Source organism: Orbicella franksi, chromosome 5, assembly GCF_964199315.1.
Source record: "Orbicella franksi chromosome 5, jaOrbFran1.1, whole genome shotgun sequence".
Taxonomy (NCBI): domain Eukaryota; kingdom Metazoa; phylum Cnidaria; class Anthozoa; order Scleractinia; family Merulinidae; genus Orbicella; species Orbicella franksi.
In genome coordinates, this window is record NC_138149.1 from 12,254,099 (window position 1) to 12,270,359 (window position 16,261).

At 38.1% G+C, this 16,261-nt stretch overlaps 1 protein-coding gene across 1 annotated transcript in view; it reads left to right on the plus strand.

The window, feature by feature from the left end:
* The first annotated feature begins 1,460 nt into the window (after nucleotides 1–1,460).
* LOC145487759 (uncharacterized) overlaps nucleotides 1,461–16,261 on the plus strand; it is a 28,730-nt gene continuing 13,929 nt past the window's right edge. Inside the window, exons 1-5 of the mRNA XM_081466575.1 lie at nucleotides 1,461–1,517; nucleotides 2,107–2,186; nucleotides 2,818–2,892; nucleotides 3,783–3,911; nucleotides 15,833–15,904. Coding sequence (XP_081322701.1) covers nucleotides 1,461–1,517; nucleotides 2,107–2,186; nucleotides 2,818–2,892; nucleotides 3,783–3,911; nucleotides 15,833–15,904 — 413 coding nt within the window. The remainder of the gene's footprint in view (nucleotides 1,518–2,106; nucleotides 2,187–2,817; nucleotides 2,893–3,782; nucleotides 3,912–15,832; nucleotides 15,905–16,261) is intronic.

Genomic DNA, 16,261 nt, shown 5'->3' on the forward strand with positions numbered 1-16,261 from the left:
ATCTCGTAACAATCGAAGCGAGTTTTTTTCCACGCGAGCAATTTCAGGCGAGTCGGACTCAATCATGTTTCTAACAGCGTCAAAATCCCTTTTCATCCAGCCTCTCAACCCAGTGCGAGCTCTCTTCAGCTGATCAATTTGTTTCGTCTTCATTTCGATCGGTGTTGGTGACAAACGAACGCAAACAACACTCGAGGCTAGCGATCAAACACGTCGCGGGTCACCATGTTTGGACTCCATATTTATTCTTCGAGCACATGTTTCTACAACCCCTATAGGGGGGTACAACAATTCCTGCAACGTCACGTCCGGGTTACAAAGCAATACAAAACGACTTATCTAGAATGTTCGGCTTGTCACGCAATGTCACGTCCGATCTCTAGTACAAAACGGCTAGTCTAGAAAGTTCAGCTTTCAACACTCTCATCGTTTTCTATTTAACAAATGGATTCCATGTTGCCATGCGTCTGTCCAGTAATATATCACATATGACGTCACTGATGTTGCTGAACAGAGGCACGGCAACATGGAATCTAATTGTTTTATATAATCAAGAAGCAATGTTAATGACGTCATCTCTGTGTCTGTTCTCCAATAGACCATAAGTAAGAACATACTTCTATTTTTTGATGTGTTTTTTTATTGTTATAATAATGATAATGATAATGATGATGATGATGATGATGATGATAATTGAATTTATTCAAGGATGTTCTCGGACAATCCGATAAAGGTGATCGAACCAAAGGCATTCAGATGGAGCAGTTATAGAACTGGAATGCAGGTGTAAGTTGCTGGTATCTCATTGCTATCTTTTGCTTTCTTGAGACAAAGAGACAGAAAGGGGTATTATTCTTTGCACTTAACCTTAGGTCTTTATGTCGGTGTACACATTACTGACATAATCGATTATGACGTTTTCGTTACATTGTTTTGTCGCTAGTGTCAATTAGGCCTTAGGTGAAAAGAAGACTCAACTAATGGAGGTAAAAGGTAAGTCTGCATACGAGCCAAGTGGCCCGTCAGTCCGCAGCTTATCCTGGCGTCTGTGGCATGAATCGACTAGGAGTATGTCTACTCCTAGTTATCAAGTTCCAGCTGATAAACCTGTACTGTTTACTTTTGATGTGAATCGTTAGAAGCTTTATCACACAGCTCTTTATACAACTGTCTACTAACAGCCACTTGATGATTAATATGGAATCCAGGAAAAAACGTGGATGCACTCTTCTATCCAGAAACTATGATGCAAACTACTAGTCAATCATCAGCGTATACTTTTAACATCACAAGGATCTATCATAAGAAGCGTGCAAACTCTATGAACAATATGTTTTTTTATCAATTTTACTGCATGTACAGTAACATTTTACCACATTTTGCATCACCTTAAAGCTGGCAATCAACAAAATAACCTATTTCCTGTATGCAAATTGATTATTCTTATTATATTCCTCATGATGACAGTCGTGACAAAACGTATTCAGAATATCAGTGGAATCAACACCACTGACAAGGTGTCTATTTGGGACAACTGTTGAACTCTCAGTTGCTGCCTACATCATGTAACGGGCTTAGATATTCCAGCAAACCCTCTTGACAGTACATGTACAAGTTAATTTGATATCTGTAAACAATCTCTCGCTGTCAATAAAATTTGTTTAAAATTTATAACAACTCACCTCTGTTGATACCTAATAATCTATATTATTATCTAATTTATTTAAATTCATACCTTTATCTTTCTAGTGATGGCATATTCACTTGTAATGCTTAAATTTTCAAGTTCTGACGTTTAAAAGTAGCACTCTAACTGAATGGAATAAAAGTAAATCTAAGCCCACACAAGTACGCTTTGCGGACCTATGTTTAGTTATTTTATAATTACTCGTAAATGTTTAGCACAGAGGGCCACTAGTTTATCAGTCCATGCTGTCATGTGCCGCCCTCTCTAAATAAATAAAAGTTGATTATAATCCACCCCATTCCGTTTCAACCCCTGAAGGACGTAAGACTAGATTCCAGTAATTGCAACACAAAGAGTATGGACGACTTCCCATACCAGGTAATCTGCAACGAAATTAAAAGTCCGCACTTTTATTTCAGATATTTGTTACGGACAAAGCTGAAGATATTGAGTCTGGATTCGTTCTTTGGTCTCAGCATTCAAGATGCTCGAATGTGATGTATCCTTTAAGCAATTAGCCGAAATTTCTATATGTTGGTTAATTTTTTGGTCTTTCTCCTATCTTTCTGTTTGTCATGTCTGTCTGTCTGTCTGTCTGTCTGTGTATGTCGGCTGGTCTATTTGTCTGTCTGTCTGTCTGCTTGTGTGGATGTCTGGTTGTGAATTAGTGAATGAACTTTATTTAAGTGTCAGAGTGTTTAGCTAGATATTAGGTAATAGTGGACACTAAAAGAACATTCCAAATACAAAATAAAGCAAATTAAAATAGAGATGCTACGAATGTTAATAATCTGTTATAAAAATTTGCAATCGTTTTGAAATAGTTCGAAATTCACAATTTTGAATTTTTTTTGTTTTAGAATATTCACAAATTTATAATTTAATGATTTCTATCAGTCTACTTGCCTTTCTGTCTATCTCTCTATCCGTCTTTCAGTCTTCTGTGTGTCTTTAGTCTGTGTATCTGTCTACCTCTTTATCTGTCTGTCTGTCTTTCTACCTATCTTTGTCTGTCGGTTGATTGGTTTGTCTGTCTATCGAATTTAACAAAACCATGATATATAGAATGGAAGTTTAAAATTCCACCACTAACACTTTTGTTTCTGTTTTTGTTGTTGTTATTTTTGTAGGATGATAGATAGTAGAAAGTTTGCAAAAGTGACATATGTAACAGCCCCAGTAGAGATGAATATTACAATATATCTGTAAGTGCGAACAACTACGGAGCTTCCTTATTTTGCTTTTAAATGCACAAGTTTTAAATCAGACACTTCAATGAAATATAGAATATATGCAGTCAGTAGGCCATCATTAGGAGCGTGCAACTCCCATACTAAGCCCATGTCACGGCATTTTTACAGACCGGTCTATTTTTAGGCTTCGTTTCCAGCGAAATAGGTCAGTTCTTGTCTACATGAGCGCGCATCAGTAAGGAAAAAAAAATGGCGGCCTCCGTTTGTTTTTCTTTGTAATCTTCCGGTGAAATGATGACGTCAGTTAAATATTAAGTTTGTATTTTTGATTGGTCACTGAGGTTCCCGTGGGGGTGAAATTCAAGCTAAAAATAGATCGGTCTGTGGAAACGCCGTGACAGGAATATGGGGTAGTTGCACACTCCTAGGCAAATACGTCAATTGGCCGGTTCCTCTGTCTGCATGTCTTACTTTCGGTCTCTTTGTCTGATTTACTGTCCATTTTTCTGCCTGTCGGTCTCTCTGGGTCAGTCAGCTGGTCGGTTAATAGCTTTGTCTGTTTATCCCTGGCTTTTTCTTCCCATTTCTTCCTTCCTGCCTACCTTCCTTCGTTCCTTTCTTCTCTTTCCACCCCTCAAAGTGTCTTGCGCGATGGTTTTACAAAGCCAGCTGATCATACAGTACAACTCGAAAATAATGCGCGCGCAAGAACTTCTTTTTGCGTCCGCAAGCTACAACTTCTTGTGGCTACTTACGGATCATTTGCGCTAAAAGAGACCATTTTACAGTTATCTGTTCAGTGACTTGGCCTTTGAATGGCAACGAGGCTGTAGGTGACCTTGTTTTGATTAAGACCTCACTGGTTTTGATGTGTAAGTAAAGTTGTTTCTTATGCTAACTAGTTGGCATTTAAATGAGAAAAGCAGCGAGGTCTGTATGAAAGCAAGGTCACCTCCAGCCTCGCTAGCATTCATAGGCCAAGTAACTAAGCACACAACTGAAAAATGGCCTATTCAGCAGGCACAAGAACGGTTAGAACGCTTCATTGCGGTTAGAAATTAAACCCGCTAGAAGTTCTTTGCGGTAAGCTGTCAGCTCTGCAAGAACTTATTTGCATTTAACTAGAATTTATACATAAAACCGAGAGAAGGTGAAAAAATTCCGCGTTACAAGACGAAAAGTTGCGACCGTTATCTCGAATCACGTGAGAGTGAGCTGTTGTCTGCAAGTTTTACAGAGCATTTATATCCATCGAATCGTAATTGAAACAAATACATGATTAAAAAGATCCAGATCCTGTTAAACAGATCATTTTAAGGCTAGGTTAGGGCCTTCAGAAAGAACTGGGCAAACACATATAACCGGAGAGGGGTTACGCTCTCGCAGTTCCGTATATTCCCCTCTTTGTGACGAACGACAAATTATCGCGTAACCAAGGCTACGTTTGCACTACACGTGTTGGGGAGTTTGCTATTGATGTGACTAAAGTAACGTTGTAAAGTGTTAGCCATCAAAAATTCTAAACCCCATAGTCCTATTTGGAATGATTTTACGTTCGGAAAGAACAAATTATTGGGTAGATTTTAGACTTTACCGCCGATTATGTTCGAGTTTCATGACGCCTAATGTACTAAATAGATCTTAATATAAACATCGAACGTCTTACACAGTTTACAGCACCTGTCCTTTTCCCTGTAAGTTAAACTGTAATGTTCCAATTTTCAAAATCATATCTTTCCAAAAGATTCGAAGCTCTCTGCCTGAACAAAAATCGTTCTGACACTAATGGCGAGATTATGATAAAAAAAACCGCCTCACAGGATTTAGAATTTTAATGATATCACGCGTAAATGTCCTCTTCTCTCTTAGGAATCCTATCCTTTCACCAGAAGAAGCTATTCGAGTTGTCTATCCGGATATATTTTGTTTGTTTGTTTGTTTGTTTGTTTTCAAAAATGTAATAAGTGGTGTCATAAAATACTTATTGGATGAGTTACACCGGACCAGAATTAAAATATCTAGCTCTCGTTCAGGAAGTGTAAAGGACCTCGAGCCAAATATTGTCCCTTTCGGTTCTTCTACTCGATCAGTCAGTAAGGTCATATTAATGCATTCCCGTCTTTTTGCAATTTCAGTTTCTTTCTGCCAGTTGTCATCACTCGGTAACAGAAGTATTACGTTTGAAGATTGGGGTACCGGTAAAGAAGTAGCCAAACAGCAAATGCAGATGGATGAAAAGTGATCAAAGACCTTTCAACTTGCCTCTGCGTTGTTCACAGAGCTCGAGAGCGCCAGTGAGCAGATTGTACAAAGAATTTACTACTACAGTTTGTTTAGATTTTAGTTTGAATTCAAAGAAAAGGGCATCGTATTTAATATAAAACCCTTTGGGTGGCTCACTTTGCAGAGCATAAGTTATGCTGAACTTTTCTACATTTGAGTGAACAGTCCGGGCTTAGATAACCTCGTCTAAATAAGTAAGCTTTCTTTCCTCCACTAGTAGATGCGATCGAAAGCCTTGCGGGGAAAATATCTCACGCTTAAAACTCCTGAATGTACCACTGGGCTCGTAGACCTTTGCACCAATCACAAAACATCCCTGCTAAACGATTTTTTAGTGGGTAAATAAGTTTTTATTAAACATACTTCGTACGAACGTAGAAAATGTAAGAGTCTTGTGCTGCTTGAGCCATGTCAAACGCTTAAATCGTTTGCATTGATGACTGAGATTGATTGAGGAACTGTCGAATATAGCGGTGTATTTTCGGCAACAATAGTTTAGTTAAACAACCGGACTCTTTCATCAAAAGATCATTAAAGGTGGTCAGGCATAGACTTAACGTCTTCAAGTTTGGTTTCCATCCCGTTTATCCTGTAGTACTATTTTAGGAAACAACGTAATATATTTTGAGTCTGTGGTAAAGGTTCCTGTCAAGCAGTTTCAACTTTTGTACAAATTTAATTGCATTAAACTTTCTGCAACATTGAATGGCTAAAGAAGAGGTAAAATTATGTAAATCAGCTATCCGCATGCTAAGGTACAGAGAAATGCTGAAATTAAAATCACCATCTCTTTCATCTTTACCTTACTAAAATTGTTTGCTACAGTAAATTGTCTTTCACCTTGCGCTTGTTCGCCTGCCGTTTGGGTGAGGCTAACGCCAGAATAAGTTCAACTTCATTATCTATGTCGTGAAAGGCAAACATCGCATTATGACCGTCATATACCGCTAACAGCTAAGTAAAGGAATACATTCCTCTGCTCTGTTCCTGTCTCTTCCGTCACGACCACTTTCGCCACCCACATATTTCCTCGGTGGCTTGCAACCAGTAGCCGTTTATTTTTATAGAAAAGTTAGTCTTTTTGACACAGATTTCAAAACCTGAATGTACCTGTTATAAAATTAAATTTTAAGTGCCAGCCAGTTTATATAATTTAAAAGTTTTCTATAGTAATGACCTATACACATAAAATGGTCGAAACGTCTAAAAAATTTATAAACAATGCTGTTTCTTGTTTTTTGTTGGCAAAAATATCTGCATACGAGCCAGTTGCAAATCAGGCCGGAGCTTATCGCGGTTTCTGTAGCATGAAGCGACTAGGAGTGTTTCTTCTCCCCCCTGGATGGGATGCTAGTCCATCGCAGGGTTACCCCCAGCAGTTATCCATTTACACACCTTGGTGGAGAAAGGTACTATGAGAGTAAAGTGTCTTGCCTAAGAACACAACACAAAGTTCCCGGTCAGGGCTCGAACCCAGACCGCTCTATCCGGAGACGAGCGTGCTAACCATGCAACCTTTGTTGACAATCCCTTTTTTCAGTCACTCGAAGAGAAGGATTTTGCTCTTTGTCGCTTAACACCGCATCTTATCAGTCTATCTCTTCACTAATTTAGAGGGTGCCAACATCAACATCAATCAGATTCATTTAACAGCCCACAAACCTTGCGACTATTTAACTTTTTACTGAGTTGTTATATTTAAGACAACTATTAAATTTCGGCTTGGAAAATGTCATCGATCGGTTTCAGAAATAACAAGACGTTACGTTAATTAATTATTCAAATGTCTCAAATTTTAGCCAAAATTTGTTCAACTTGGAAGAGTTCATGTGAAGCCCGGAAGAGTGCTCCCTAAAATGGCCTACACTGGAAGGGGTACCTTTTGGAGGCTTCAGGTATATAGAAAGGTAGGGATTTCACAAGTTGAAGTATATGAAAGGGTAGGGAAATCTCCATTGAAGTCTAACGTGAACATGAAGTGAATACAAAATACTTGTTTTCCTGATTAACATTTCTTCTGGTTATGCTTGATGTTCAACAGTAATATTGTTTATTAACTTCATTCCAAGGGTTTTAAAAAGGGATGCACTGTTCTTACGAAGGCATGTGGAAGGGGTAGCTGTTTTTCAAGTCAGAGATCAAAGGTATACGAAAGGGGATACCTTTTCTGTTGAAATGGTGTGCGAAAGGGAAAGTGGTTGGACCTTGGGGCGGAGCCTCCCGGGGTGTGAAGCGCGAGCTAAATTACCCAAGGCAGCTTACATGACTTACTACATTATTTAACTACCTCGTGGCTCGAATCTTAGGGTAAACCAAGATGTAACACATGTCAAAAAATTTAATCGCGACTTTCAGCTTAAATATAAAATCCTGTCAGTTGAGAAAGAAGCAGGTATATAATATTATTGTTTGGCTTCCAAATTATCGCTAACTTGAAAATTTACTACCGAACTAGAAGTAAAACCCTGTATAAATTAATGCATCGGTAAATATTGTATCTCGCTTTCTTCCCCTTTGCATGCAAGCGAAGTTTTTAGATCGGTTCGTGCCGTCTTAAATTTTGGCTGGTTTTAAAGTCGCCGACAACAAAAATAGCTTTTGTCGATTTTCTCTAAATTGAGGAGGCCTTTCTGAAAACTAACTACATCACGTTTAGTAACTCACTAATATGGGTGGACAAAGTATAAGCAAAAAAAAAAAGAACAGCTCTGGCCGCGAAATTTCGATTTTGCTCGATATTTTCGGGGAGTGGCTCTTATTTGCTAAAAATGATTTTACACTGCTCTCCCTTCAACAATTGACTAATAATAGCTTCATTCTTGGTTTTTGAAACGCGCAAGGTGGTGAGTCGTAATTTTGGCATTGGTTTGACCCATACATAGCAAAATCACCGTCATAGTTTCCTGTTAAATTTCCCAGCCAGTTGAACAAACAAATGCTCAGTTTGCACCTCAAGGACGAAAAGGGGGCACTACAACATCTTTGCTTGTCAACCCTTTGTTACCGCTCGGTTGTTTAAAATTATCATTTCAACATCCTCAAGATCGCAGCAGGCTGTGAACAATCTGCAGCGTAAATTTATCATTAGCACGTTGAAATGTCACACGGCTTTATAACACCCCAAACATTCACAAACCTGCAGCTGGGATGTTAAAATTTTCAAAACAGAACACTAATTTATGTGGAGTTCAAGCAATTCGAGAATGGCGAGGAGCTGTAGATATCTTCAGCTGAGGTAATTTAAGCCCTTTTTCAGTCTATGTAAAAGCACTAGCTATTCAGGTACTGAGGAATTTATTTACAGAAAAAAAAAATGAAGAATATGGATCACTTATACAAAATTACTCACTTTTCCTTCAGGTCTTATGCTACTTGTGGGTTTGATTTTTTCAAACTTCGATTGCACTATATGAACAGCAAAACGTAACTCCAAATCCTACTAAGCTTTGTCTCTGGTAAAAGATTCAAAGAAAAGAAGAAACCGGACATACATTTCGAACCGCTTTAATCGTCAGCGAAACAATAACCGCAAAGTTCATGATCATGTCTTCTGGTATGTAATCCACAATGCTTTTGTAAAAATCGTTTATAAACAGGCATGGGTATTTTGCCACATTAGTTTGCAGGTACTCAAAGCGTAAACCAAATTTGCTTGAAAATGAACATAGCGTTTCTGACTCGCTTTTGAGAAATAAGTGGACTTCATCCAAATGGGATGGCATCATGGCAAAATAAAAACCGATACACGTTCGACACCAAGTGGGGGTGATATACATGTTAACAATTACATACTGCCACTTCTTCTTCTCTTACGGTAGAACGCAATTGAAGATCCCTCCAGTGTATAACATAAATTGCTTTTCCCGGTGCAGTATATCACAGCATTGTTCCCCAAGTTACTGATCAAGCTGTGAACGATTGTTTCGTAAAACACGTTTATCTTCTGCTATTGTCAAAGAAAGAGAGCATTATGTACCACCGGCGCTTAAAAAATGCCATATGGCTCAATGTAATTATTGATAGCGAACAATAAAAGGGTTGCAAATGAAATTCAGTGAACAATTAGCGGCAAGGAATGTTTGAACTTTCAAGCTCTTGAAAGCAAAAAGTAATTTGGAACACTCTATGCTGAATTGTGAAAGTCCTATTACACGAGGAAGTAGCAAACCCCCCAGTTTTTCCTCTTGTCAAATGGAAAAGAATGAGTAATGCTGGTTTCTTAAAATTTCTGAAGAATGCAATCTGACAGAGTTTGTCGATTAAAGTGCGTCAGAAGGGAATCAAAGTCTGCACATCTGATTTGAACTGAATGTGAATTCCTGATCCTCGCACTTTTTTTCGAGAACTATAATATATAACTATACTATTTTTCCAAAGAAAAATTTCAAAGCTAAAACCACTCGATTCTATCTTTTTTTATCTGGCCACACAGAAGCCAAGTTGTTCTGTTTTATTCGAAATATGTGATAATTCGCGTATAAAGTGATCATAGAAGACCAGAGTGTTGACGCAAACTTAGTTGAAAGTTCGTTAGTTGATACATATGCTTATCCGCGAAGATAAAGAAAACCAATCCATTGAATGATTTTGTCTTTTAGCATCCTTCTATTCGCTTTAATTCATTTAAACTAGTGTAATTAAAGAACGTTGTTCCCATTTCTCCTTATACTATTTTTACATACAGAAATTGAGGTGCCTTAGTACAGATGAAATACCCCTCATCTTAAATATGGACGGAAATTTATTTTTCTCCATTAAAATAATACTCTTGCTATCCTCGTTCACGGGGAATGTGCAGAGCACTCTGGCGTCGCATTCACAAGGTGAGCGCATCAGTATATCCTTATGTAACGTGCACTAAGTAATAACATAGAAAAGAAGGCAGCATTTCAAGAAATATATTGAGGTTTCCATCCCAGTCCTCTTGAACGCATGGTACGAGTGACGCATCTGTTTTCAGGTCGATAAAGAAGATAAGAATGTGGATGTCAGATGATGCTATAATCATGGCATCAAAATCTGGCCTGTCATCGCTGAGAACGTTTTTATCATTTTCGTGGCACAAAAGATTTTCAAAGCAACCCAGTCACTGCGGCCTTCTTAAAACAACCTTAGTTTGGGCTTTAATTGCTAATAACTCAAAAGCGAGCTTGATGACCCCCTATTTTATTATCGAATTAGTAGGATAAGACTATAAATTTGGTACATGGGGCTTAGAACCACCTTTAATTAAAAAAAATTAAACAGAGTTAAGCGGTATTTACACAATTTTTTGGAAAGAAGCATTGAGTGACGACGTTAACAACGGCGGCAATGGAGACTGCAAGATAATATAAGGAACAGGCGTATTTTCTATTATGTCGTCATGCCAATTTTTATTGATTTTTTTTTTATGTCGTCATGTCAGTTTTTACTGATGTAGTTCACTCTAACCACACAGCAATTTTAATTGCTGTGCTGGCTAGAGTGAACTACATCAGGCATGACTGATTCACTCCACTTATTAGCAAATCTTAAGAAAACAAGAAATACTTGCTGCAAGAACAGCATTTATTCGTCGTATAAATGTCGTGGCGCATAGTCCAGACTTTAATTGACCGATTTTAATTGTTCTGTGTCTTAAAATAGGGACACCCAAAGTAGAGTTCCCGGCTCCAGTTATAAGGCTGTTACCAGGTTACAACCTGTCTTGTTTAACCGGTGGAGCACGCCCCACATACGTAGCAATATCGTGGAACTCAACAGTGTTGGCGAATACAACAAACTACGCCAAGATACAAGTGAACGCAGAAGGAAACTACACATGCCTGGGCACTAACGAGTACGGGACTGATAAGACCACAGTGACAGTTATTTTTGAAGGTAGAGAAGGCAATACGTTAATTAAGTCATTTTATCATTTCATTTTGTTGTTTACAGAACTTTGTTTACTGATATATATATATTTCTTATTTTATTTAACTTCACCTAACTAAAATACTAACTTATATACATTAAAAATTCTTTAGGACATAAAGACAGTATGACGTAACATTTTAGGCAAAACGGGGAAACACAGTGTTTTTATCTGGAGGTTGCTATTTTAGGGTTATTTCGGAATTATGAGGGTCTAAGTAGTAATAACTATTGGACCAAAAATCTCGACCCAAAATAATTAGCTTTAGTAGTAAGACAACGTTTATCATAAAAAAATTTCTAGGCACGATTTGTAACTTTTCATTTTCAATATATCTCTGGAGACTTTTATGTGTCCCGCCATTTTGTGGCTATGATGGCTTTCTCTATTCCTTGCTACCGTGACTAACTGACCGTCCGACCAAGAGACAGGCTGACTCGACGACCGACCGACCGACCGACTGACCGACTGACCGGCTGACTGACTGACTGACTGACTGACTGACTGACTGACTGACTGACTGAATGAATGAATGACTGAATGACTGAATGACTGACTGACTGACTCAGTGACTGTGTAATCCACACCACTCTCTTCGCTTTTGCAAGGATTTTTAATATAACAAGGCTATTACGTTTTCTTTCTTCTTCTTCTTCTTTTTTTTTTTTTTTTTTTTTTTCATTAAGATTGTGACTTTCAGGAGTGTTTTTATGGAAGACTTCTATACTATTTACTTTTCCATTTGTATTGGGAAAACGTTCTGTTTTGCCGAAACATAACATCAGCCGTTAAATGCGCTTCAAGGATAACAGAAAAGTTGTAAGTAAAGGTGTTTTAAGGAGCATTTTTTAGATGTCATTGAGTAAGCGTCAGGTCGCAATTAGGGAAACACTGTGAAAGAAATAAAATCGGCCAAATGACCTTACATCGCCTGCAATTGACATGGAAAGGAAGCAAACATCACAAAAGGCATCTTGAATGCAAGGCAAGTCTTTTTCACTGACACTGAGATTCCGAATTTATCTCTTGTAAAAAGGAATCCAAACTAAAAGGTTTTCCCCCTCCCCTCCCCTGGGTTATCGTTCTGTTGAGGCAAAGCGTATTAAATTTATATTCATTAGATAGCCATGAGCTTGCTCTACGGTGGTTATAACGCCGTATGACGTCAAATGACGTCAATTGACCAGCCATCCTGGATCCGCCATCTTGGATTTCAGTATTTTCTTAAAAAGTAACAAAAAACCCAAATTAATGCAAAAACAAGCCACAATGCTTACGAAATGGACAAATTCGTGAATTTCTGCAATTTGATGAAGAAAACTTCAAAAAAAATTATGTCAAAACAATTGATTTTTGGCCAAATTTGTGGTTGCCATGGCAACGTCAAAAATGATAAACATACAATTGGCATATCAAAATTTCCGCAAAGGATGAATGAACAGCTCCTGAAAGTTTCAGTTCCTCACAGTAAGTCTTTTACAAAACCTTATGGGGGTGGCATCTACCCCTCCTCCTCACCCCATGTGTGGGTCCGAGGGATCTTCGCCGCTCTCCTCAAAACGTCACAGGTGGACATGATCTTTGGGATCGCCGGATGAAGAGCCCACTGAAAAGAATTTGTGTGTAGGAGGTTATTAAACGATAACAATGATTCGAAATAAAGTAGATGAATCACCGTCTAGCATATTACCATTATTCTATACGGAAATTGAATTTTCTCGCTGAAAGCAAAACAACACCGCAGTAAACGCAATACGTTAACTAAAGAAACTTTACTTTGTTTAGTTTCTGTTTATCAAGGATAATGGAAAGCTTGATTAAATCACTAATGTTGATTTTGAGAAATTCAGTCAATTGTAACACGTTATAGGGACTTGTCTTCAAATGAGATTAGAAGTCTTCCTGATGGAAGTTTCGCAACTCTAACAAGTTTAAAATGGCTGTGAGTAAGGAAGAGTACAAAAACAATCCGGAAGCTGCAAGTATAAGTTTAGGAAATCAGTTCACCGCGCGTTGATCCGTCGGTGTTCAGAGGCTGTCCCGAGTATTACAACCCTCAAAGCAAAGCATTCTCAAGGGTAGAGCCTTGAGTCCTAGCATATTTAACAGAGAGGAATAGATATACAAAACCGACAAAGTTACTTATTGAATGTTTCTTGTCCACTTTTCTTGGCCTTGACGTGCAGAAAACACCACTGCATACATCCCAGCCGTCCTATATTGCCTATTTTTCCTTTATATTTTATAGGATCCTATAAAACTTCTATAATTGGTCAAAAACTCCTACATTTTCTATAAATACTCCCTTAGTGATAACTAAGAAAATAAAGAAAGGAGGTCCAACAGATCAGACTGAGTTTTTGTTGACTGTATTGGCTAAATATGTTGTCCCCTGTGGTTTGATGTTATTCCTGGAGAATTTAATTAGACTGGAAGCAAGTTTTTCAAGGTAAGAGCGCGTCAACCATTTGGCACACAAAGAATTGGAAATTGGAGAACAAATCCGTAGAGAAATTGGGTTAGGGTTTAGGGTTAGAAGAAAAGCAAAAGAAGTTTGTCCTGGGAGCCAAATTATTTCTCGTAGCTGCAACAAAGCATCTAGTTGAATAAAACTACCACTTGACACCATTATCCTGAGAAGCGGCAAGGTACTACAACCCGAAGCCCGTTCAGAAGATTGGACCCTAAAGGCAATTAAAATATTGGCAAAGAAGTTGAACGTAGGTGTGGATCTGGACAAACTGGCTGATGAGCGGAGAATCTATCAAGTAATCAACCAGTCAATCAATTTATTAAAGTCATTGCATTGCATTGGTAATGCAGAGGTTAAAAGGGGATTTTCAGAGAGTGGAAAAAGTGTAACAGATGATAGGATTCGGCTAAGTGAAGCCTCAATCAATGGGAGTCATGCAAGTGTCTGTTGCCCAAGCAATGATTGAAGCTGCACATGCAAGAGAAGATCATTAATGTTAATACAGCGATGCAGCAGACAAGGGAGAAGCAAAGATCTCTTTCAAAACGAAAGCAAACCATAATAAACACCTTTTTGTCACAGCCCAGGAAGCCAAGTCATGAATGCTTATGTTAAAGATTTTGATTTACAAATTTACTGGACACTTTGGCACTTGTGTTGTTAGTCGAAGGTCACCAAAAAAGGTACTGTTAATAGAGTGGGCTGCTATCAGCACATGTGTATCCAAGCAAATTTCACAAACTAAGAAGTTGGAAACTGTTGAAGTCATCTCAATCCTGTTGTTGAGAATCTTTTTTGTGGTGAAAAGTGACAAAAGAAAAGTGGATGCATCAAGCTACAGCTCATAGCTTTACACAGTGATTGGTTACTTATTCAAAATATTATGTTAGCTCCCTGAGCTTTATTTAGCCGACTTAGCATAAGTGTTGAGTTTTTTGGAGGTTGTAAGGGATCAGGTGATCGCTGTTAACATTTTGTAAATCATGATATTGGTGAGCACTGAGTTTCTTTATTTGTGAAAGATGTATGTCAAGTCTTAGTAATGATGTGTATGAAACGCTAATTAAAATTACTTTTTAACTAGTATCGCATCTGAGTGGGTCCATAAATTCTCCAATAAAACTCCTTTACTTTCCCCTTTTGTGCTCCTATTTTTTCAATATATTTTTTTGAAAAATGGCTGGGATGTATGCAATTGTTGTTTATCACTGATTGAAGAACTAGCCAATATAAACGTTTCGGCTACACATTTCATGCACAGTGTACGAGCACAAAACAACATGTTCTTCTCGGTTGTGGATCTTCCAGCATAAATTGATTTTGGAACTTATCTTGGCTCCCTTTGTGATTGCCTGGATTCATAACCATCCCCCCCCCCCCCCGTCCAACTATTAACTACGGTTCTAGCTAGGTATGTTTTAACTAATTAACGACTTATAAAAGAGTCAGTCAGTTTGTCAGTCTGCTCTAAAAAACTTTCTCAAGAATAATTTCAGCTAGTTATAATTTACTTTGGACCATAATTTCAGAAAATTGATCGTTTTAGGGCTTTATACCCACACAAAAAAAAAAACGTGGCAACAATTCCTCTCTCACAGCATTATGTATCTTCGTAGATATTTGGATTCAAACGCGATTGACGTTCTACCTGACACAGTGTTTACTAATCTGATAAATTTGGAATACTTGTAAGTGAACCAGGGCGCTGCACTGCAAAGCACCAATTTGTGTAAACTGGTAAACGTTATGTTTTCAAAGTTACCTCAATATACTATATCTCAAAAGCGCTCTAGCTCCAGGCAATGTAGTTTCACTAATTACATGTTGTTTACACAGTAGGATTTTTGAAACCATCAATGAAAGGTTCTAGTACCCCAGCTTCTTCGTTAAAGATTGGTTCTGTATTTCCACATTATGGCCACTTTACGGAAATTTCTTTTTTTTAACCTTCATGGACCAAGTGATAATCGACCACTAAAGCCGTGTTTGACCACATTTCCAAACCGAAAAGGGGGTTAAAAATACGACGCCAGCGGAGTATGTTTAAAGGATTTTGAGGTGCTTCGAAATGTGGTCAAACAAGGTCTTTTTCTGTTTGATACATCAATCGATACCAAAACGAAGGAGGCAACGAAGAATTAAAATCGTGAATCAGTACCAAATAAGTTCAGATATCCAAACACCGTCAAGGTCAAGATTTCCTTAGTTGTGCTTGGTCGCTTATTAGTAAGTTTTAGAAGTTTATGTCTAACATTGATGATTAGATTCATTTAATCCATTCCATGACTCATTTTGTGCAGATATTTGTCTTCAAATGCTATTTCATCCCTACCTGAGAGAGTGTTTGCTAATCTGACAAACTTAGAACATCTGTAAGTGAAACGCAAAAAGTGCTCTAAAATTTAGAGGAGTTTTTTTAGTAGTATTTTCTAGCAAAACGGCTGACCTATCCCCCTTGAAAGTGTCCTGAACAGTTCAGTTTCGAGTTCGCCATGACCGCTGATTAAAAGCACTGACAACGCATTTTCACAGGGTTAGCCTCGACCTAAAGTAAAATAGTCACAAATTCCAGCGAGAAGATGACCTGTTTACAGCTCTGTCTATTGTTTAATTTTCAAATTTGTGGCACCTTCCCGCCGGTATTTGTGAATATTTTATTTAGGTCGAGGCTAACCCTGTGCAAATGCGTTCTCAGTGCTTTTATTTAGCGGTCATGGCGAACTCGAAAC